The sequence below is a fragment of the Neomonachus schauinslandi genome, chromosome X, assembly GCF_002201575.2.
Source record: "Neomonachus schauinslandi chromosome X, ASM220157v2, whole genome shotgun sequence".
NCBI classification, from domain to species: domain Eukaryota; kingdom Metazoa; phylum Chordata; class Mammalia; order Carnivora; family Phocidae; genus Neomonachus; species Neomonachus schauinslandi.
In genome coordinates, this window is record NC_058419.1 from 44958961 (window position 1) to 44983727 (window position 24767).

The 24767-nt window shown below is 43.6% G+C and overlaps 1 protein-coding gene across 1 annotated transcript; it reads right to left on the minus strand.

Moving 5' to 3' along the window:
• Window positions 1-599: 599 nt before the first annotated feature.
• On the minus strand, window positions 600-24489 carry NXF3 (nuclear RNA export factor 3). Its single transcript, XM_021692174.1, is given in 20 exon segments — window positions 600-673; window positions 14093-14142; window positions 14585-14767; window positions 15312-15384; window positions 15947-15989; window positions 16082-16197; window positions 16307-16365; window positions 16486-16593; window positions 16733-16788; window positions 16874-16942; window positions 17293-17329; window positions 19107-19216; window positions 19611-19699; window positions 19855-19899; window positions 20017-20128; window positions 20242-20346; window positions 20441-20524; window positions 21192-21345; window positions 21567-21741; window positions 24486-24489. Coding segments are annotated over 20 exon segments (1746 nt in total).
• Between the last annotated feature and the right edge of the window lie 278 nt (window positions 24490-24767).

The window sequence follows — 24767 nt, forward strand, 5'->3', positions numbered from 1 at the left end:
ACTAAGGCTGAACTTGCACACATCTGATAGCCTACCAACTACACCCATAGGTATATTTTCAATGACAAATAATTTTTGTGCACCAAAAATATATGCAGAAAAATGTTCATAGCAGCATCATTCATAATAACCCAAGGCTGAAAACAACCTAATGCCCACCAACAAGAATGGGTAAATTAATTTGGCAAAGTCAAAGAATGGACTACTGTAGAGCAAGGAAAATAAACTATTGCAAAATGTGATAATTTGAATAAGTCTAACAGACCTAAAGAAGCCAGACATAAAGGAGTTCATACTGTATGATTTCCTTTTTGTAAAGATCAAAAACAGGCAAGCTAATCTATGACATTAGCAATCAGAATAGTAGTGAACTTTGCATAGAGGCAGTGGTAGTAATGGCTTGGAGGAGGACACGGAAGAGCCCTGTGGGGTACTGATAATGTTCTGTGTCTGGATTGGGGTGGTGGTTATATGGTGGTGTTTATGAAAACTAATGCTGTTGGACTCAGGCCCTGTACAGCCCTGATACCCTATGTTTCTGAGATTAAGGGTTTGGCTAAGGATTTTTATTTTACAGAGTGAGTGGAAACTTCCTTGTGTTAATGGTGTGCATCTTCAGCATACATCTGTGGAGATATCAGGTGAAACTTGTAGATCCTCTCACATTTAGATCCTAAGTTTGAAAGACAGAGTTAATCATCTCAAGACAAAAACTACAAGCATTGATTGTCCAGGCCTAATGGTAGGTTAAGAAGTTAACTTGGAGGAGTCCAGCTCAGATCTTGATGTTTGTTCCCCCTTACCTATCCCCAACACCAAAATTAAACAACAAACAAGCAAACAAAAATACAGAAGTTCTGATGCTCAGTCAGGTTTGGAAACAAACAACCTATAGGGAAGTATCCTGATTCTGTGGCCACAGTGTTTGAGGCTCTCAGAGACTTGGCTGGCCCTATCTTTCCATAATTTCTCAATCTATCCATCCAAGTGTCTTACACTGAAGCAATACTGGATTATCTATGTAACCACCAAGTATACCTTTGCACATTCTTTCATCTGTACCATGGATCAGATCTGGAATGGCCCCTTGGAGAACTTTCCTTGACTATTTATCCTTTCTCAGCTCAAATGGCACCTCCTTCTTGATGCTTCACTGGCAATCCCATCTCACCATTTGAAGGTACCACCCCGTGCTCTGTTCACCCACAGCATGTCACTTGTCCTTCTAGTATGTTGCTCTGAAGCAGGTGGTGTGAGAACTGCCAGGAAAGAATGCTAAATATCAGAAGGTGGTAAATTTAGGTAATGAGTACTTTGGTGTCTGTAAAATTAGTCTTTGTACTTTATTGCACATGTATATATATTTGCCATATTGCATTTTTAAATAACTTAGTGAAAGTGCGGGCATTATTTATAATACACTACGTATGAGAATCTAAATTTCACAGTCTTTCTGGAGAGCGAGTGACATTCACAGAGCTTCATGGAAGTGATTTGGTGATGGTGAAATTTTGGTAAGAATCCAAAATTTGCAGCGTTTTTCAACAGGAGCTATGTTGGTGCTTTGTGCGTGAAGCAACCTTCTGTGTGAGGCATCAACCACACTTGTCGTTTAACAGCTTTTGGTACACCAATACACTGGAATTTTGTGGACCGTAAAAGGAATGAAATGTTTCTATATATACATATAACTTCTGTGTGATTCTGTGTGATGGAGGTATAAATAAAGCAGACAATCTTTTGCGTTTTATTTAAGACTTAGGGAAACTATCCCACTCATGTTGGTTTCTGTCTCAACTGGAATTTTTAAAAATAATTATTTCTGACATTATCAAGATGAACTGGCTTTTGTAGAGGAGGAACAAAGTTCTTTTAAAAAAAATCTTATCAAGCTCTGAACTGGATATGTTACATTAACTGTCACATATCTTTTTTAACAGTTACATATTTTAAAACATCAATAATTTTCACAAGCACTATTGTTCTGTGACTTGTGTTATCGTATTGAAAAATGTTTTGATTTGAAACAAATGCAACAAAAAGTCTTTAATGACCATGAAAAGAACAGCAATAAAACTTTCAGCATTAGGACAATTCTTATCTATCACGTAAGGGTTACGTGGTCAGGGAAGAATGGTTTCTTGTATAAGGGATACGTTACTTAGAAGTTATTTCCCATTCCAGGGGTGCCTGGGTGGCTCAGTTGGGTGTGTGTCAGACTCTTGATCTCAGCTTAGGTCTTGATCTCAGGGTTGCAAGTTTAAGCCTCCCATTGGGCTCCACGCTGGGCATGGAGCTACTTAAAAAAGAAGAAGAAGAAGAAGAAGAAGAAGTTATTTACCATTCTAAATGATTATTGTATTTTTCCTTGGGTAATTAAAGTTGTCTTCTGTGTATGTATTTGCATAGTAAAAATGAATAGGGATGTTTATCAAATTTGTTAACTTGCTACATTATGCATGTCTGTATTTTTAAATTTTTAACCTAATCATTAAAGACAATGGAGATATAAAAGAACAGAAGTTGAACTAAAAATTAAAGAAAAGCCACTTAAGAATTTAATGAGATGATTTCTTGTTAACTGATCAAAGAGGAGCTTCCCAGACTTTGCCTGATCTTTGGAAATGCTTGAGGCACTACTGAAAAATACAAGCTTCTAGACCCCTTAACTGACCTGGTGAATTAGAAATTTGAGGACATGGAACTGGGATTCTGTTTGTTTAGCAAACACCTTGAATGATTGTTATGTAACGGCAGATTTGAGAAAACCTTGGCCAGACAGGATTGATAAAATATTGAAACATTTGTTGGCACAGGGAGGGAAAGAACTAGGAACAATGATATCCATTCATTCTAATACTGTACAAAACAAAAATAATTATGAAAAATAAAGGTAAAAATAATAACAACAAACAGACATAAAAAAAACCTTGCATTCCCATCTATAAGAAAACAAACAGATTGTGGTGCATTTATACAATGGAACACAATGCTTCAGTTAAAATAAAAGACCTATAGGGGCACCTGGGTGGCTCAGTTGGTTAAGTGTCTGACTCTTGGTTTTGGCTCAGGTCATGATCTCAGGGTCCTGGTATCAAGCCCCCTGGAGGGCTCCCCGCTCAGTGGGGAGTCTGCTTCCCCTCCCTCTCTCCCTCTGCCCCTCCCCCTGCTCATGCACTCTCTCTCTCTAAAGTAAGTAAATAAATCTTTAATAAAAAATAAAATAAAAAGCCTATAACTCCATATATCAATATGTATGAAAAACAAAGCATAATATCATGTAAGAAAAGTGTGTTTCAAAAGCAAACATTTCTTATAGGACCATTCTCAACCGTTCTTAAGTCTCTAAAAGTAATGTTGTATATTACTTATGGCCATAAAAAATATCTATAAAAGTATAAAAACATACATAAGGGTACATAAGGCTTAACGTGCAGTTGCCTCTGGGGAGAGAATGGAATGAAAGAAAAGCAAGATGGATTGAGGCATATTCATAATATTTAATAAAAAAATCTAGATCACACATGATAAAATGCCAATATGTTATAAATCGGTTGATGAGTACATTTGTGTCTCTTATGTATTTCTATCTACATTTCTGCATGTTTAGGTATTTAGAAATGATTATGTCTTGTGTTCATCAGAGCATAAGTCAAATATTGTGATATATTCAGTGTAAGTGGGAGTATATATTGGCACATGTTTTATGGAAGACTACATGCATAAGGTGTTATTGGTGCAATGTTGATGATAAACAAGGTTTGAAAAAATTAAAGTGTATCTACTAGGGATTGATTCAATAAATTATAGTATAACTTCAAAAGATGTGTTTTCAGGACTTTCAAAGAATGAATACTTGTAGAACCAAACATCAGCATGATGGCAGCATAAGATGTCCTTCCTTTTGGTCCCCCCTCTTTGACAACTAATTAGAAATCCATCCACAAATACATGTACCTGAGTAGAGAGTCCACCTCTCTGTTGGAACAACAACAAAAAAATATGAGTCTGGATGCACTGAAGAGGGTAAGAGGAACTTTGCCAGTGCTGCCCATCCAAGGCAAAACAGCATGATGCTGAACTAGCTGGCAGTGACCTCTCACGCAGTAAAAGGAGAAAGTGAATGAGTGCTTGGCTACCTCAGCTTTCTTGGATGCTGCTGGACAAACTCATTGCTCTCCAGCAGCACCAGAGTACTAAGGCAGGACTTCCACGACTTGAGTGAGGGTAGGGGCAGAAGATACTGGGAAGAGGCAGATAAGAATATCAAGGGGCATTAAAGGGACATGATACTTGCTGACTATGCACAGGACTTTAGCAGGAAGTTGGCCCGCAAGCCCCGGGGAGAACTTCACTACAGGATCCCCCACAGTGGGCCTGCAGGCACTCCCAACACCCTGAGGGCTAAACCCACACCTCCCCTACTGTTGGTCAGGCTCCCAGTGTGCACTCCCAAGTGCAGTGGTAAGAGAAAGCTCCAATAAACAGAATGCTTCCAAAAAGCAGACCAGGATCTCTGGGCAGAGGAGGAAACACAAACTTGAACTATAGTGCCACCTTATGGAAAACAAAAGAGAGTTTTGGCAACCAGCCTGGGGGGTTGTAAGAACCAGAGAAGAAATAAAGGCTTAAGAATTCCACAACAATACGGCAGTAATTTCTCTGACATCAGCCATAGCAACATTCTTCTAGATATGTCTCCTAAGGCAGGGAAACAAAAGCGAAAATAAACTCTTGGGACTACATCAAAATAAAAAGCTTCTGCACAGCAAAGGAAAGAATCAACAAAACTAAAAGACAGCCTACAACAGGGAACCTACCTGAACATAATAAAGGCCGCATATGAAAAACCTACAGCTAATATCATCCTCAATGGGCAAAAAGTGAGAGCTTTTCCCCTAAGGTCAGGAATAAGACAAGGATGTCCACTCTTACTGCTGTTATTCAACATAGTTCTGGAAGTCCTAGGCACAAAAATCAGACAACAACAACAACAACATCAACAAGGCGTCCAAAACAGCAAGGAAGTAATCAAACTTCCACTCTTTGCAGATAACGTGATACTGTATATAGAAAACCTTACTGAGTCCACTGAAAAACTACTAAAACTGATAAATGAATTAAGTAAATTCACAGGATACAAAATCAACATATAGAAATCTGTTGTATTTCCATACACTAATAATGAAGCAGCAGAAAGAGAAATTAAGAAAACAATCCCATTTACAATTGCACCAAAAAGAATAAAATGCATAGGAATAAACTTTATCAAAAAGGTGAAAGACCTGTACTCTGCAATCTATAAAACACTGATCAAAGGAATTGAAGACAACACAAACAAATGGAAAGGCATTCCATGCTCATGGATTGGAAGAACAAATATTGTTAAAATGTCTATACTACCCAAAGCAATCCACATTTAGTGTAATCCTTATCAAAACACAAACAGCATTTTTCACAGAAATCGAACAAACAATCCTAGAATTTGTATGAAATCACAAAAGACCCTGAATAGCAAAAGCAATCTTGAAAAAGAAACAAAAAATGGGGCTATCACAATTCCAGACTTCAAGTTATATTAATAAGCTGCAGTAATCAAAAGAGTATGGTACCAGCACAAATATAGATGCATAGATTAATCTTTGACAAAGGAAGAAAAAATACCCAGTGGGAAAAAAAGACAGTCTCTTCAACAAATGGTGTTGGGAAAACTGGACCCCTTTCGTACACCATACACAAAAATAAACTCAAAATGGTTGAAGGATTTAAATGTGAGACTGGAAACCATACAACTTCTAGAAGAGAGCACAGGTAATAATTTCTCTGCCATTGGCCATAACAACATCTTTCTTAGATAGGTCTCCTGAGGCAAGGGAAACAAAAGCAAAATTGACTATTGGGACTACATCAAAATAAAAAGCTTTTGAACAGCATAGGAAACAACCAACAAAACTAAAAGACAGCCTACTGAATGGGAGAAGATATTTGCAAATGACATATCTGATCAAAGCTTGGTATCCAAAATATATGAAGAACTTATACAACTCAACACCAAAAAGTCCCAAATAATCCAATTAAAAATGGGCAGAAGACACGAACAGACATTTCTCCAAAGAAGACATCCAGATGGCTAACAGACACATGAGAAGATGCTCTTCACCACTTATCATCAGGGAAATGCAAATCAAAACCACAATGAGATACCACCTGAAACCTGTCAGAATGGTTAAAATAAAAAGCACAAGAAATGACAAGTGTTGGTGAGGATGTGGAGAAAAAGGAACCCTCCTGCACTGCTGGTGGATGGATGCAAACTGGTGCAGGCACGGTAAAAAACAATATGGAGGTTCCTCAGAAAGTTAAAAATAGAACTACCCTACGATTCAGCAACTGCACTACTGGGTATTTACACAAAGAATACAAAAACACTAATTCAAAGCGATACATGCACTCCTATTTTTATTGCAGCATTATTTACAGTAGCCAGATTATGAAAGCAGCCCCAGTGTCCATGGATAAATGAGTGGATTAAGAAGGAGTGATATATATATATATATATATATATATATATATATATATATATATATAACATCTTCTTTATCCATTCATCTATTGAAGGACATCTCGGCTCCTTCCATAGTTTGGCTATTGTGGACATTGCTGCTATGAACACTGTGGTGCAGGTACCCCTTCATTTCACCACATCTGTATCTTTGGGGTGAATACCTAGTAGTGCAATTGCTGGGTCGTAGGGTAGCTCTATTTTTAACTTTTTGAGGAACCTCCATACTGTTTTCCAGAGTGGCTGTATCAGCTTGCATTCCCACCAATAAATAGTGTAAGAGGGTTCCCCTTTCTCCACATTCTCACCAACATTCCTTTTTTCCTGTCTTGTTATTTTTAGCCATTCTGACTGGTGTGAGGTGGAATGTCATTGTGGTTTTGATTTGTATTTCCCTGATGCCAGGTAATGTTGAGCATTTTTTCATGTGCCTTAGCCATTTGTATGTGTTCTTTGGAGAAATTGTTTGTTCATGTCTTCTGCCCATTTCTTGACTGGATTATTTGTTTTTGGGGGTGTTGAGTTTGATAAGTTCTTTATAGATTCTGGATACTAGCCCTTTATCTGACATGTCATTTGCAAATATCTTCTCGCATTCCATAGGTTGCCTTTTAGTTTTATTGACTGCTTCCTTTGCTGTGCAGAAGCTTTTTATCTTGATGAAGTCCCAATAGTTCGGTTTTGCTTTTGCTTCCTTTGCCTTTGGAGACGTGTCTAGCAAGAAGTTGCTGCGGCCCAGGTTGAAGAGGTTGCTGCCTGTGTTTCTCCTCTAGGATTTTGATGGATTCCTGTCTCACATTTAGGTCTTTCATCCATTTTGAATTTATCTTTGTGTATGGCGTAAAAGAATGGTCCAGTTTCATTCTTCTGATGTGGCTGTCCAATTTTCCCAGCACCATTTATCCAAGAGACTGTTCTTTTCCATTGGATAGTCTTTCTTGCTTTGTCAAAGATTAGTTGACCATAGAGTTGAGGGTCCATTTCTGGATTCTCTTTTTTGTTCCATTGATCTATGTGTCTGTTTTTGTGCCAGTACTATGCTGTCTTGACGATCACAACTTTGTAATATACTTTAAAGTCAGGAATTGTGATGCTGCCAGCATTGGCTTTCTTTTTCAACATCCCTCTGACTATTTGGGGTCTTTTCTGGTTCTGTACAAACTTTAGGATTATTTGTTCCAGCTCTGGGAAAAATTTCGATGGTATTTTGATAGGGATTGCATTGAATGTGTAGATTGCTCTGGGTAGCATAGACATTTTAAAAATATTTATTCTTCCAATCCAAGAGCATGGAATATTTTTCCATTTCTTTGTGTCTTCCTCAATTTCTTTCATAAGTGTCCTGTACTTTTTAGAGTACAGATCTTTTACCTCTCTGGTTAGGTTTATTCCTAGGTATTTTATGGCTTTTGGTGCAATTGTAAATGGTGTCAATTCCTTAATTTCTCTTTCTTCAGTCACATTGTCAGTGTATAGAAATGCAACTGATCTGTGCATTGATTTTGTATCTTGCCACCTTGCTGAATTGCTGTTTGAGTTCTAGCAATTTTGGGGTAGAGTCTTTTGGATTTTCCACATAAAGTATCATATCATCTGTGAAGAGTGAGAGTTTGACTTCTTCTTTGCCAGTTTGAATGCCTTTTATTTCCTTTTGTTGTTTGATTGCTGAGGCTAGGACTTCTAGTACTATGTTCAACAACAGTGGTGAGAGTGGGCATCCTTGTTGTGCTCTTGACCTTAGGGGAAAAGCTCTCAATTTTTCCCCATTGAGAATGATATTCGCTGTGGGCTTTTTGTTGATGGTTTTTATGATATTGAGGTATGTTCCCTCTATCCCTACACTGTGGAGAGTTTTAATCAAGAAAGGATGTTGTATTTTGTCAAATGCTTTTTCTGCATCTGTTGAGAGGATCATATGATTCTTGTCCTTTCATTTATTAATGGGATGTATCACGTTGATTGATTTGTGGATGTTGAACCGCCCTTGCAGTCCAGGAATAAATCCCACTTGGTCTTGGTGAATAATCCTTTTAATGTACTGTTGGATCCTATTGGCTAGTATCTTGGTGAGTATTTTGGCATCCATGTTCATCAGGGATATTGGTCTGTAATTCTCCTTTTTGGTGGGGCCTTTGTCTGGTTTGGGGAACAAGATAATGCTGGCCTCATAGAGCGAGTTTGGAAGTTTTCCCTTCCATTTCTATTTTTTGAAACAGCTTCAGTAGAATAGGTATTATTTCTTCTTTAAATGTTTGTTAGAATTCCCCCTGGGAAGCCATCTGGCCCTGGACTCTTGTTTTTTGGGAGGTTTTTGATTAATGCTTCAATTTACTTGCTGGTTATGGGTCTGTTAAGATCTTCTGTTCCTTCCTGTTTCCATTTTGGTAGTTTATAGGTCTCTAGGAATGCATCCATTTCTTCCAGATTGCCTAATTTCTTGGCATATAGTTGCTCATAATATGTTCTTAAAATTATTTGTATTTCCTTGGTGTTGGTCGTGATCTCTCCCCTTTCATTCATGATTTTATTAATTTGGGTCCTTTCTCTTTTCTTTTCCATGAGTCTGACTAGGGGTTTATCCTATTTTCCCCCAGCGCTGGAGTTTTACAGTCTTGTGTGGTCCATAAACTTGCTGTGCACCTATTCCTCCAGTTGGTCTTCTGGGGGAGGGGCCTGTCACACTGCTTCTCAGGTGTCTTTGCTTGGGTGGAGTTGCTCCGCCCCTTGCCAGGGGGCCAGGCTCAGTGTAAGCTGGTCCTCTGTGTGGCTTTTGTTCTTGGAAGGCTCTCCGGGCTTCTTTAGAGGATCAAAATAAAAATGGCCGTGCCTCATCTCCAGCCCCAGAGCCGAAAGATCCCTATCCCCTCTCTTCAGTAAACCCTCAGGGATAAATGGTCTTCACTTTTGTGTGTGCCAAACTCTGCAGACTCCTACAGTGTGCATCCACACTGATCCTCCTGGGGGAAAGGAGGAGGGTCCCGCACATTGTAGGGCCCTGGCACAGAGAGCGGACTCCGAATCCTGCACACACCCGCTCTGTCCCTCCAGGGGGTGAGCAGAGGGTTGTCCACTACTGTCCTTTACAAGGTTCTCACCCTGAGAGCTGTTGCCCTGCCATGCATGCACCCACTCAGCCCCTGGCGGGGAGGCGGAGGGCCACCGCATTCCTGCTTATTGCAGGGTTCAGGCACTGAGAGCTGTCCCTGGAGTCTGCACGCACCCACTCTGCCCCTCCCATGGGAAGGCGAAGGTGCTCTGAGTTCCTGTCATTTGCACGGTCCCCACACGGAGAGCAGTCACCCTATCGAGCCTCTGCTCGCGGTTTATGGCAAACCGAGCTGAGAGCCCCCTCCTGGGCTCACTGACCCTAACCACTTTCCCTGTTCCAATGCTTGGGAACTCTACTGGCCCAGGCACCCCGGTTATTTCTGTGACTCCAGGGATCCTGAGACCACACAGTCCCATCTAGAAATTTGCCCCTTTTCACCACCCGAGCTCCTTTCAGTCAGGGATGTCTCTCACTGGAGCAGATTTCTAAGGGTTCTGATTTTGCCCTCTTGGGCTATATCACTTTCTGGTAGCCAGCTTACTGAGGCTCCCTCCCCCCACTGTTTATCTTCTGATATATCCCCTCAGATTCACTCCTCTGCACCTCCCACCTTGCAGAAAGTGGTCACTTTTCTACTTGTAGAGTTCCAGATTTTTTTTTTTTTCTTACATCTCAGGTTGAATTCGTGGGTGTTCAGAATGATTTGATGGTTATCTAGCTAAATTCAAGGGACCAGATGAAAGGAGGTCCCCTATTCTTCCGCCATCTTGCCTCCTCCTCCCTCTTTCCATTTAAGTAGGTCTTGATTTCTTTCAATGATGCTTTGTGGTTTTCAGAATATAAGTTTTGCGTTTTCCCAGTTAAATTTATTCATGTGTTTTATTCTCTTTGATGCTACTGTATTTGAAATTATCTTCCTAATTTCATTTTCAGATTGTTCTGTGATGATGCATAGAAATGCATTTTTTTAAATTTTGATATTGTAGCCTGCAACATTGCTAAATTCACTTATTAGCGCTAATTGATTTTCTCTTTGTGAAATAAAGGCAAACTTCTTCAACTTAATAAAGAGCATCTACAAAAAAACCTACAGCAAAAATATATTTAATGATGCTAGACTGAATGGTTTCCTACCTAATAATATCTGGAGAAAAAGGAAAAATGTACACTCTCACTGCTTCTATTGAACATGATGTGGAAGTTCCAGCAGGGGCAATGGGCAAAAGAAAGGGAAAGAAAGAGAGAAAGAGAGAAAGAGAGAAAGAGAGAAAGAAAGAAAGAAAGAAAGAAAGAAAGAAAGAAAGAAAAGAAAGAAAGAAAGAAAGAAAGAAAGAAAGAAAGAAAGAAAGAAAGAAAGAAGAAAGAAAGAAAGAAGAAAGAAAGAAATTTAAAAAGTCGAAGTAAAAGACATACAGATTTGAGAGGAAGAAAAAAAGATCTCCTTATTTGCAGATGACATAATTGTCTATGTAGAAAATCCCAAGGAAAATACACACACACACACACATACACACACACACACACACACACTTCTTAAAACTAGTGAGTTTAACAAGGTAATAGGATACAAGATAAATGGAAAAACCAATTGCATGTCTATAAAGTAGCAATGAACACGCAGACATTCTAATTTGAACCTAAAAGCACCATGTCACTTGCAATCACTCAAAAATCTTTAGGTGTAATTTTAAGAAACCTTTATAGGACTTGTATGCTGAAAACTACAAAATAATGATGAAATCTAAATACCTGATGAGACATACCATGTTCATTGATCAGAGCATACATAGAAAAGATATCAAGTGGTGGAAAGAAAGCTAACTGAATCACACAGAAAATGCTAACATCAAATGTGGATGGGTGTGGCTGATAACAATTACTGTGGACTGAGGGAGCTGGTAGATATTTGAGGTTTGTGGCTTGGTTCAGTTGGGTCTAATTATCCTCTTTTATCTAGTGTTTCTCTCAGATAAACTCAATAGAACTGGAACAAATTTGCATTTTCAAAAGCAAGTGTGTTTTCAAAAAATTTGAGCATAACACCCTCATTGTTAAAATTACTACAGAAATTTCTATTTTAGTAATTTTTTTAAAAAAGGATACTTATTAATTGGTAAGATTAGGTATGGAAATGTATATATTTACACATATACATATTTATAATATTTATATTGTTAATATATATTTGTCACTGACATTCAAAAGGAAGATGATTTTGTCACTACACCCATTCAGAAATCTTCATAAGTCCCCATTACATATAAAATTAAGCTTTGGCTTACAGAACACCCAGTGATGACATAGGAGGGCAGTCTTTCTGCTGATACAGAGAGAATGGATGACAAAAAAGTTAAAAAACTAGGGTCACAAAAGCACATGAAACAAAAGGAAATGGGTTATGATCTTGATCCTTAACCCAAAGCTTCATTGGGTGCATAGAAGATAAACATCTGAGCAGGACCCTTGTAAGGCAAAAAATATCAGAGCTAGGATGGCAGGTTCCCATCCAGCAGGTGTCCTAGCAGGTGGCAGGTGTCCCAGCAGACACCAGGCTGGGAACCTTGGGATTGCTTTTGCCTTTCCTATTCTGAGTAATTTCCTGTGGCCTCAGACCTGCCCGATTTTGATTGAGTAGTTATGTGTTTTATAAACAGGATGGAGAATAAGGATTGCAATAGACATGGAAGTAATTAGGGGAGCATTCCTAGTTCTCAACCATAAACAGTAGCAACCTAGAGGCTGCCCAGGGGGCGTAGGTCTGAAAGGCTGTTTACTTATTTGCTCATGAAGGCACACAAGGTCTGCCCCTACATTTGAACCCCCTCCTTCCACTATGCTCCTAGGCCTCAAGGGAGGGTCCACCTGTGAACGCCTTCCAGAACTGACTCTGAGGGGCCTTCCTCATATCAATAATTCTCCATCTCCTCCAGACCCCAATAGGTACCTTACACACCAGAGGGAGGGGGGGGGTTCTCTGACCTAAAGAAAAAAAAAAATCCTGCTTCTAAGAGGTTATGTCTTTTCCAAATATTTTTACCTGACACATGCACTTTTATAATTAATGAGTTTTCTACACATCCTATACAGTGTATCAGTATGCACACACACACACACACACACACAAACCCACACACACTACATACATTTTTTTTTTTTTCCTGGAAATAAAAGTCTCTAGCTTTCTTTTCTCATTTAGTATCTTATCTCAAAGTTTGCAAATGTGTTTTTATTATTATTATGTTTGGATAGACTTTCATAGACTTTTTGGGCATTATTATATACTTTTAATAAGAATTTTAGGTTGATCTCAGTATCTGATCTACTGATTTTTTTTAATATATCAAGGATATTTATATCAGTTATACGTGAAGACAATTTTTTATCCCAAGATTTTCATGTGCTTTTTAATGTTGCTTTTCTTCAAACAGGTTGCTTTTCAATAGATGTATATGGCTAAGAAGGTAATACTATTCTATGTATAAAAATATCTGACTAGAACACTGGGGACAGAGAACACCAGCCTCCAGGTCAGCTTTACTTTCTCATTTAGTACCATGTCTAAATATTTGCAGTTGTGTTCTTGTAGGTTATTATGGTTGGATGGATTTCATGCCTATCTTGGGTATTCCTATTGATTTTAATAACAATTCTTGACTGATACTTGTTTCCCTCTTTCTAGTGATTCCTTTATATGTCAAGGATATTAATACAATATAAGTTATATATGATGGCAATTTATTCTTCCCAGGTTCTCTTGGGCTCTTTAATGCTGTTTTTCCCTAAATGGATTGCTTTTAAATTTGAATAGATTTGTATGGCTAAGAAAGAATACTGTTCTCTGCCTAAAAATACTTGACTAATACACTAGGGGCACAGAACACTATCCCCAGGTATAACAGAATAAGAGAACATTCCCCCACCCTGGTAGGCACACAGCCATGGGGCACACACAGAGCCTGGGCTTTAAAGAGAGGTCTAGTATTTGAGTCTCTACCCTACTGTTCTCCAAGAGTCACTGACCCTCTTTGGATCTCCTTTTCTTTCTCTGTAGACCAGTGATCAAGATACAGGCCTTGAATGGATTTTGCAGAGATTCAACATAACACGCAATGCCACTATTTATTAAGAAGAGAATCAGGGATCCCGGGTGGGAAAATGCGCAGTTGGTCTTTGAGCAGATTAGTGTCAGTTAAACGTTGGCTTCCCAGCTCCCAGCAAACCTCCCGCTCAGTCAGAGATTAACTCAGGCTAGAGAAAATAGACAGCAAAGATGATGAAGATGACTACAAAAAACAGTTTCTTGTCAGGGCTGTGTTCTCAGGATCCTGGATGAGTCTGGGTGAGGGTCTCCTCTGGGATCATGTGCTTGGCCTGGAGGAAGTGAAGAGAGGGAGTTGGGAGATCAGCAGAGCCAGGAGCCCTGAGTCTCCTCCCCAGGCCACCCAGTTTCGGCTCATTTGGCCTGAATTCCTGAACCTCACCTTGGGCCATGTGAGAACCAATGTAGTCCCATTGGCTGTCGTGAAGTTACCTAGGGTGGAGAAAGCACAGGTGACATCCATTAAAACTAAAGCCGGAGACAATCTGATTGCACAGTACCATTTCCCAATCCATGCAAAAGAAACACGCCACTACATTGATCACAACTGAGGCAGTGGAATGAGCCCTGTGGCACAGTGTGTACTGGGAAAAATTCCTGAAACCAAAATGTCTGTCAATAAATGTTCAGGTCCATGGATTTAGGAAAGCAATGAACAACTGTTTTAAAAAACAAGCTAGCTAAAAATAAGTAAGTAAGTAAATAAATAAATAAATAAATAAATAAACTGCTTAGCTTATAAGTAATGAAAGGATTATGTTCAGGGTTGATGATGAGTGAACTAAATAAGCAAAACAAATTACCTGCAAGTTGACATGATTCAATCTTGGTTACTCCCAGCTCCCTCCTATCCCCATGCACCCCCAGCACTCACTTCTGAGACCACTGGAGATTCATCCCAGACTGCATGGAGAAAGTCTGCCCCATTTCCTGCTGCTTCTGGCAAAGGGTGGGCCAGGAGCTGCAGGAGGGTGTGAACACTGGGATAGAGAATGTGCTCTGGGTCTCCTTGGGGTTGGCGTCCTTCACAAACAGATCATCATTCACGATGCATAGACTGAAGGAAAAAATGGGACCTTAGAAACTGGACTGATAGACAACCCCACACCCCGACAACGATCCTGCTTCCACTGCCACTCAGCAACCAGGTTCTTTCCATACCCTTACTGTGCCTGCCACCCACGTTCCTTGGCTGGTACCTCTACTTTTCCTTCACCCTTCACAGAGCCAACCTTTGGAGAGACTGTCTAACCAATTTCACTACATTTGTAGGTTTATCCCCAAACCACAGACAATTTTACCCCCATATTTACACTGCCTAAGAGTGGACAGTCTAATCTCCGTTTTCAGAGGAAGTCACTGGGTCACAAAGAGATCATGTGACTTGACAAAGGTCACAAAACTAGTGAGTGTTGGGATCAGGGAAAGAACCCATAATCTGATTCCAGAGCCGATGCTCTTAATCACTAGGAGACATGATTCCTTGGTTGTACCTGTTGGCTTTTCACAATATTGAGAACACCCCGAAGCCTGTACCTCCCCATTCCCATACCCCTGAACTCATACTGAACTGGGTGTTCCACCCACAACAAAGCACTCACCTGTAACTGCTGACAGGGGTAGCGATGAATGTCCGGGTGAAGGCACGAACAGAATCCTGAGACGTGCCTTCCACTTCAACAACGAGCAACAAACAACAATACCCCTTTAGCATTCCACATGCTTTACATACTCACACAGCATTCCCCAGCCAGGGTCTGACTCGATATTCATGCTGAAGGGGACAGTTTTTCTGTGGGGAGTCAGGGTGTTCCAAATGGGGAAGGCAATCTGTTCCCAGTGACAGGAACACTACCATGTGCTGGGACCAGTGGAAACCACTTCAGAAGTGCATTTGATGCATTTTTCACAGCTGCTCAAGAGATGGACATCATTAGGTCCATTAGCAAATGAAGAAACTTACAGGTTAAGAGCCCAAGGTCACAGAGTAAAGATCTAGGGTGAGAGCTGTCCAACTCCACAGACTGTGTCCCTAATGCCCAAGCTGTGTGGGGCAGACCGGCATAGACCTAGTTCAGACCAGGATGATTTGAGGGGAGCGTGGAAACGGGAGAACATAACGGGAATAGGAAGAGAAGGGAAGGCACCAGGGAAGCTGGGAGAGTTCTGAGAGGGAGCCCAGCCAGCAGGGAGAGAGCAGAGGCGCATCTGGGGAGGAGGTTCTACACACACGCACCTTCCTTGAACACCCCGTTGACAGAGAAGCAGAGCATCGTCTCCTGAAAGGGAAGAGCCCAGGTGCTAAGTCACCTAAACTTCCTACCCACCCGTGGCTTTCTGGGGCTGCCCGAGGGAGGAAGCCGGTGCTCACCGTCTGGAACCACACGTCCACCATGAAGGAGCTGAGGTCATGCTGAGTTTTGGGCAGCACACAGAGGGAGCGCATGATGTCACATTTTGTATGCTTCAGCAGCTGAACACGCAGGGCTATGAGGGGAGGAGAAACAAGCAAAGGTCAGGGGTTGCCACACCCTAGGCCCTATAATTACCACTTCACACCTCTTTCCCTGCCCAGTCTTCCCCATCACACACGCACAGGGGTCCTTGAGCTTCTTCATATTCCTGCTTTCCTTGAAGTATTCGCACAAGCTGCTTCTAGGAGAGAAAGAGGAACAGGAGGTGGTGGTCTGGCCAGTGTGGGTGTTTCCAGGAGCTGCCCTGTATCCACTAGGGAGCCACAGGGCCCAGGAGCAGAGTTGGAGCTTTGCTACTCACGGGGCTGACCCCTCGGGGTTAAAGGGAATGGCCAGGGAGAAGCAGGCCTCATTGTGGTAGGCACCGAAGAGACCCTGACGGTCTCCAGAGTCGTAGATCAAGTAGTACCTGTGGGACAGCAATGAGCACAGTCTATCTCTGTGGTGTGGATCCCAAATGAGATTTCCAGACCCAGTCAGCAGTCCTGAGCTTGGGTGACCTCACCCATCCTAGCCATCCCTTTCCCCAGATTCCCAGGAGTACTTACTGCTGCAGGAATTGCAGGATTAGGCTCTTCAGTGCATCAGATCCAAAGAAGCTTCCCTGAAATCACAACAGTCCTCAGAACCACGGCTGATAACCCCTCCTCACGCACCACCCAAAACCCGGCTTGATCCGCCCTCCTCACCTTGCAGGTTGGTAACCTCTTGTGGGCTGCAGTACCGATACTGGTTGGTGAAGGTGACTCCTGGCTGTCCTGGGGAAAGGAAGAGGGAGTGGGCAGTGTGGACCAGGAGTTGGTGCTGAACAATCAGGGAAAGGATGGGCCCCGGAGAGGGTGAGGGTCAGAGGCCAGGTGCAAAAGGGCCCTGGAAATTACATGGGCAAGACTACATTTGGGATCACTGTCTTGGGGTCCCTGACGCCCCTGGAGAACGTGGTTGAAGGCGATCTGGAGCCCTTGTTGGGTTCCCACATGGATCTGGACGTCCATGAGATTGAAGGGTCATGAAAATTGTAACTTCTGCAAGACCTAAATGGCTTCAGGGCAGGTTTGGGGCAGCATCAGCGCCAGCAGAGGAGTCAATGATCAAGGAATACACCTACCAGGCTTAGTAACTTGGGAAACAATTCCAGGATGGAGCTGCAGAAATCCAGACAAAACAGAAAAGTCAGTGAAACTTTGCAGGTGTCCTTCATCATGGGAGCAAGCACACTTACACCTGTACGTCCCACCTACACTGCAGTGTCCTAGGCTTCCAGGGCCCTTGGCACCTCCCTTGTGGATGGACCTAGAGGGAAAGCACACACTCTCTTCCCCCTCCTCTCTCTGATTCCATTCCTCCACCCCACCCCCTCCTCCCTCTCTTTCCCCCTGGGTGGATCCCACCTAGACTGTCCTGACTCCCGTGTCCAGTGCCACCAGAAGCAACATTTGGAGCCCAGGCTCCAGGGCTGCCTTCTCCTTCCTGCCTCCCTTCCTTCCTTCAGGTCCCCACCAAAGGCTCCAGAGAGAAGAGGGAATGGGGTGGAAGCCCAGGGCTCTGCTACCTCACTAGGGGTCCAGCATGCTGCAGGACCATGACACCCCCCAGGGGTGGCCCGGGATGCTGGGGCAAGGAGGTGAGTGAGGCAGGAACCAGGAGGCAGCGGGGGAGAGGGAGGGGGATGAAGACAGAAGAGGGGTTGAAGGTAGGAAGGGAGAGGTGAGAGAGACATAGGGGAGTAGAGACAAAAGAGGGAGAGAAAGCAAAACAAAGGGAAGGGAAAGAAGCTCTACCATGGTGGTGGGGGTCAGGGAGGAAGAGAGGAGAAAGGGGAAATGGCTCTCTGCCTGCAGTCCCTTCCTTCATCTGCCCTGGCTGGCCCTGGCATCCGACGTAGGAATGGAAAACATGCAGGTGTTGGGCCGGGGGCCCATTGCACGCTGGTTGAAACTTTGTCACTTGTGTGAGCTCAGTCTGAGCCAGGCATGGGGAACGAAGCAGCCACAGGGGCAGGAGACCTACCCCAGAGGGAGTAGAGGGTCAAGCCCCAGGTCAGCATGGAGCTGGGGGTCTGTGGTCCCCTCTTATGATCACCACCTTCCCTCCTGATGACCCCAGTGCACCTGTGCCTGTCCCAGTTGGTTCCTTGCCTGAGGGATTATACCCATGTCGGGCTACCCAGGGCTCCTCTGAAAGACCAGTCTGGATGATGTGACATGCGGAGGGAGGGGAGGGGGCAGTGCCTCTGAGAGGCCTGCCCTTCTGTCCTCTCAAGCACCTCTGCCCTCTGCCTTCCATTCCTGCCTCAGGAAGCCCTCTGCTCACTGGCAGTCACCCACTTCTGGCCCCCTGACTCAGGGAACCCTGGTTTCTCCCAAGGAGGGCCCAGCTCCTGGCAGGGGGTCAGAGGAACGGATGTCATGATGGCAGTCCCCCAGGACCTCGGCCCTCAGCATGGGGCAGGAAAGCCACCAAGGCAGCCCGGAATTGGAGGGGGGATACATTTGGTTCAAGGAAAAGAGGGTCCCTCTCAGAACAAGGGAGGGAAGCCCTGTCTCGGCAGGGAGGCAGAAAGGCCCGTCTCAGCATGAGGCCCTGGGCTGGAGGGCCCTCTCAGTCCAGGGCACCAGCACTGGGCTCAAGGTGGTCACCCTGGTCCTAGTGAGGAAGGGGAGCCCTGCTTTGTAGATCACACTTTGGGGTTGGCACGCTAGAGAAGGCTGGGTGCAGACAACCTGCAAACGGACCTCAGACCAGACAAACCGGTGAGCAGGTCAGAGGAAGGGAAGGAGATGTCTAAGCACAGGCGAGGGACACAGAGAAGAGAGCATAGGGCCTCCGGTCCCCCCAAAGGAACAGAGCTGCTGCCTCCTCCAAACAGGCACCGTCAGGCATAGTTCAGAGTCCCACGGGGTGACACAGTGTACAACTGACCTTATGTTGGTTGATTTATCAGGGAAGGTGGTGCACAGGGAGCTTCTATCGGCACTCATCTCTTCTGGCTGCAGACTTTTGCCCTCGTCCAACTCCCCTGCAGACTTCACCTATAATTACGGGGAGGAAACACGTGGAGCAGAGAGAGATGGCCAGGATGACCCTGCACCCCCGGTCCTTCCCTTCTCCAACAAATCCACTCCCCTGACTCTTGTCACCATCCCGTGAGCACTCCCAACTTCCTTTCAAAGAAGGATCTGGGTACCACACCTCACCTCACTGTTGGAGAGGTTCAAGCTCTTGATGCTGGCGGCATTCTGCATAGTGTTGGACAAGCCATCCAGCTGGCAGGGTGTCTTGGTGCTCGGGTTCGAGGGCAAAAGCTATGATGAAGAAAAAGTTAGAGTGAGGACCGCAACAGGGGATATCTGAGACCAATCTGCCTCTTCTACCTAATCTCTCCCACCTTCAGCATCAGTCTCAGCACTGGGACTGAGTCCTCACCTCGGGCATGTTCTTTTCATGGGTCTGCAGGGAGGCAGCCATGCTGTTTCTAGGATTTGGTACCATTTCAATATCATGGGTGATCAAGTCTCCGAGAAGCCGAGAAGAGGGAATCAGAAGGCTGCGAGAGGCCCGGCTGGCAGAGCCCCAGCACCAACCCCTCCCCACGTTACCATCCCTAAGTCTCCTTCCGAGACAGGCCCCTCTGCCCTCAGCTGCCCCAGAATTACTGCTGTAGGCATACCAGGGGCAAAGAGGACCCTCTGGATGTTAAGGGATTGCTGGGAGACTACATATCATTTGTTCATGGTCAGCAGCAGAGTTAGAGATGGGGTCAGTGGCTGTGAGTTTGAGGTGGAGATGGGGGGGGGCAATAGGTGTGGGAAGGAGATGTGGGCCTGGATGCGGATGCACAGCTACTCTTGAGTCTGCATTACCTTTGTCTGCTCCACCTTTTCTGACTTCAGCTCTTTGTGCACAGAGTGGGGTGCATCAGAGGGGTAGATAAAGATAGAGATCTGTAGGGAACACAAGAGGGGCTGGGTTAAGTACCAGGACATCTGACACAAGACCTTGCCCCTGTCCTGCCCTCTTGCCCCTAACTGGCCCCAGTCACGCCCTTGACACGCACCCTTTCATTAGCCTCATCCCAGATCTTGCCGTTGACACTCTTCAATGCAAAGGCAACGTTGGCATTCTCAACAAAGAACTGGGCCTGCATTCTCTCATAGTGAAACTACAGGGAGAATGGCAAGAGAAAGAGAATATGAGACCCGAGCCACTGCTCATCTGCCCTGTTTCTTCTCATCTGCTTTGCTGTTTTCTCTTACCTCGACTGGGGTGAAGGGGACACTGCATTGTCCCTGAATCAGATCCAGCAACCACTTCTCATCATATTTGATGCCGAATGGAATCTAGGAGCCAGAGATGGGAGAAGAGATTGACACAATGGATTCCAAGGTTAAGATAAGACCCAACCATGTCTTCCTTTCATACCTTTTTTTTTTGGGGGGGGGGACTTTAAAATAATTTCTTATGATAAGACATTATCCATTATTGCAAACTCTTGTGCCAGACATGGATTTACTAAATAACTTTTCCTTCAATTCAAACACTTTTTTTTCAAATAATCAACTTAAGATGTTTAACACGTACTTCCTTTTTTAAAGTTCCAAGTGATACTAGCTCAGGGCAGGATGCCTTAGCCTGCTTCTCCAACAGGGACCCCAGAGACACAACCTCCTCCCACACTCAGCTAGAGCTAAACTGAGCCTTCCAGTGTGGAGTTGCTCCATCTCCTTGGCTGTAGTTTCCTCTGCTCTTAGACAACTTACCTGATTCTCCCTGTAGTCAGTCTGTTCCCTTTATATTGCTCCTCTGAGTCTGCCCTTACTTGATCTAGGATGTTAACTAGGATGTTAACATATGTAATGCTACAAATGTAATGATGCTAGTAATAAAAAGACCGATTACCCACGCCTCTGCCCCCAGAAAAGTACGTAGCGTCTCTACATGAGTCCAACACAATTCCCTCTGTTCACCTTCTTCTACTTATTAGGTCCATTTTGCAGGGGCACTCACAATGATCTTGAACCATTTCCCCACGGTCTCATCCTGCCTCTCCCGCTGCATTCTTCTCTCTGGAGGCTTTTGCTCTCCCTCCATGTTAGCTTGGGTTTGGTCTTGTTTCTGAAAATTGCCTCTCCGATGACACGGTGAAACGGCATAGGGAGCACTGTGGGGAAGTGGAGAGAAGGAAGTAGTCCACACGTGCTCAGAAAGTCTTCCATTACACGTTTGCCCACTGATACCAGGGTACAATAAAGTTTGCTCAACCATTAACCTGCTTCTATCATTCTTCACTCTTCCAGGTTGGAGAAGAGAATGACATATTCAGCTACAGGGCTATGTATTCCACTGGCTGGTACATTTCAGCTATGCTGACTGGTCACTTACTATCTCACTCGGGTACTCATGTGAGCGCCATTTGTTGCCGGATCTCCATCTTGTTGCTGGTGGGATGAAGGTTGAATGCCAGAACTGACTTGTTCAGACCAGTTGTTATATCTCCTTCGGTAAATACCCCAGCATCTTGTTCTTCTTTGTAAGGGGTTACCTACATCATTATGCCCTGAAATTGAGAACAATGCATCAGTGGTCCCAACACCACAAACGGTTCTGGGGAAATATCATGGCTAATGAAGAAATATCACTGACTTTATCATCTAAAATGAAATAGAGCACAGTGCTAAAAAGGTTGAAAAACTTCACTGTGGTTGCATTTCCTGGGAGATGAGAGGTGGGGAGGACGTGCAGCCAAGAAGAAAACGAGCACAGAGGAAAGGGTTTGGGCCTAGGGTTTAATCTGTGATGTTAGCCCTTGCTCTGCCCTTTTCAGGCTGGGTGACCTGGGACAAGTTGCCTGTCATCTCCAACTCACAGTTCCCTCCTCTACCCTAGGGGGATAACAAAATCCACCCTGAAAGTTTGGTGTTATGGTTCAAGGGTCAAAGGTGAGTTCCCGCCTGAAGAAAGAATTAGAGAAGCGAAAGTTAGGTCTGATGACAATATCCAGAAAAGCCTGGAGAGACATAATATGGAGAATACCAAAAGAGAGAGGGAGAGAATTAAGGGAGATGTAGTGAGCATATCTAACACATGCTTCATTCGAGTCCCGGAATGAAGGAGAGGGAAATGTGGAGAAGTGGCATTTGAAGCGATCTTGCTTGAGAACTTTCCCAAAGTAACAGGATAATCAAGTCAGTATAACAATACTAATAGGAGACAAAGTATGCTTTAAGGAAAAACATTCCTAAAGAAAAGATGTACATTTCACAGTGATGTTAATGTAGCAAAACTGGGGAAATTTGTGACCAGAAGACTCAAACTAAAAGAAATATTAAAGGTTCTTCTTCAGGCAGAAGAAACACGATCCCAGATGGAGGCACAAAGATGCAGGAAAGAAAGACTAACGGCATTTGTGAATATGTAGGCCAGTCTAAATGAGTATTGATTATATAGCACCAGGACACTAATGTCTTCTAGGGGTTTAAATATACATAGAATTAAAATTCATGGCAATACATTGGGAGGGTGTGAGTGGAATCAAAGTGTTCCAAAGTTCCTTCTCTGTCTGAAGAGCTTTAAAGAAGTAATTTACATAAGACCATGAAAAGGCAAAAAAAAAAGTACATTATAGTCTTAAGGGTAAACGCTACAAGAATGGCTAAAGAATGTTTAACTTTCCAGCCAAATGAGGTAGCAATCTAATACTAAAAATATATATATATTAGGGGCGCCTGGGTGACTTAGTCGGTTAAGTGTCCAAACTTTTTTTTAAGATTTTACTTATCTATTTATTTGAGAGAGAGAGAGAGAGACACGGAGGAGGGGGGAAGGGAGGGGCAGAATGGGAGACAGAGGGAGAGGGAGATAATCTCAAGCAGACTCCACGCTGAGCAGAGCCCAACTCGGGGCTCTATCTCACAATCCCGAAGTCATGACCCCGAGATCACGACCTGAGCCGAAATCAAGAGTTGCCACTTAACTGACTGAGCCACCCAGGCACCCCAAGGATCTGACTCTTGTTTTCGGCTCAGGTCATGTTCTCAGGTGTGTGAGATCAAGCCATTCTCTCTCTCTCTCTCTCCCACTCCCTCTCCCCCTGCCCCTCCCCACCCCTCCCCACCCCTCTCTCCCTCTAAAAGAAAATATTAAATCATTTCAAGGAAAGGAGAGGAAAAGGGCCTTACAACAGGCAGAAATAAATGTGCAGTTAATATGGTATACAGAAACCAAGTTATATCTATATTTACATTAAAAGTTTCAGACTGGATATTCCAAATAGAAAGACAGATATTATGAGACTGGAAAGAAAACATTCCATCAAATGCTGCTTAAAGGAGAAACATGCAAAATTTAATGATTTAGAAAATTTGAAAATAAATTAAAACTTGGCAAAATGTGTACCGTTTACACACTAACCGACTGAAAGCTGGTATACCCATATTACTAAAGGGAAAGGTATTCTTTCAAGAAAAAAATAACATTACTAGAGAAAAGGAGATTTCGTTATGATAAAAGGTTCAATGCAAAAAGAAGCCATTAATACAAAATTCTAAACTGGTGTGCATGTCTTAACACAGAGCCAAAATGTGCAAAGCGAACAATGACAGTAAAAGGAGAAATGGATAAATTCACGATTACAATGTGGCAACACACCTCCTTGAGTGACACATAAAATGGCAGACATAAATTCCACTAGGTGGAGATTTTAAAATGAGAATTAAGTAAATTAACAAATTTACTTAATTGGCATGGAACAGTGCACATAAACACTACACGTGGAACATGCCAGAATCGGTCATATGCTGGGCTATAAGGCAAACCTCAAGAATCGTCCCTGGGGGTAATACAATCTACCCTAAATAGTTGATGTCAGAGTCAAGGGTAATGGTGGGTTCTCTGCCCCTCCCCCACCTCTAGTAGGCATCCAAAGAATGTTAATCTAAACCAACCCTCCTCCCCTTTGCCTCACACCCCCGTCAACCTAGGAGACCCTCCCCACTCTCCAAAGGCTGGACCTGTGAGGACCACATAAGTCAGGTCTATCCCCTCAACCAGTGAAAAGAAATTCACCTCAGCCATGACCACTTCCAGGAGAGGAGGTTTTCCATGTGGAACCAGGATGGGAATGTCAGGGCTCACTTGGCCCATTTCCTCAAGAGAGTGGAGAATAGTCAGCCTGGGCCCTCTCCACCCCTCCTCTAAATGGGGGTTGGCTGGGTGTCCGGTGGGGTGGGGTGGGGGAAGGGACCCAGAACCCCTCATACCCTCTGGGGATCTGAGACCAAGGCCTCATGCTGACCAACTCACGCATGGTGTGGACCGAAGGCAGTGGACCGTCACCAGTGTCCTCACAGGTTGCTTGTGAAGAGAATCCGTGAGGTCTGGAGCTGGAGGTTTGGAGATGATCAGAGACAGCTGCTGAGGAAGGTGAGAGCAGGCCACAAACCACTTTGTCAGCGTCGCACAAACAAGACGGAATCCTTACAGGAAATCCCTTCCTCAAAGGCATGGAGAAGAGAGCCTTGGCTGCCACCAGAGGAGGCTTTACTTCATATAATTCCTGTCCCCTGAATTTGTTACCAGCCTACC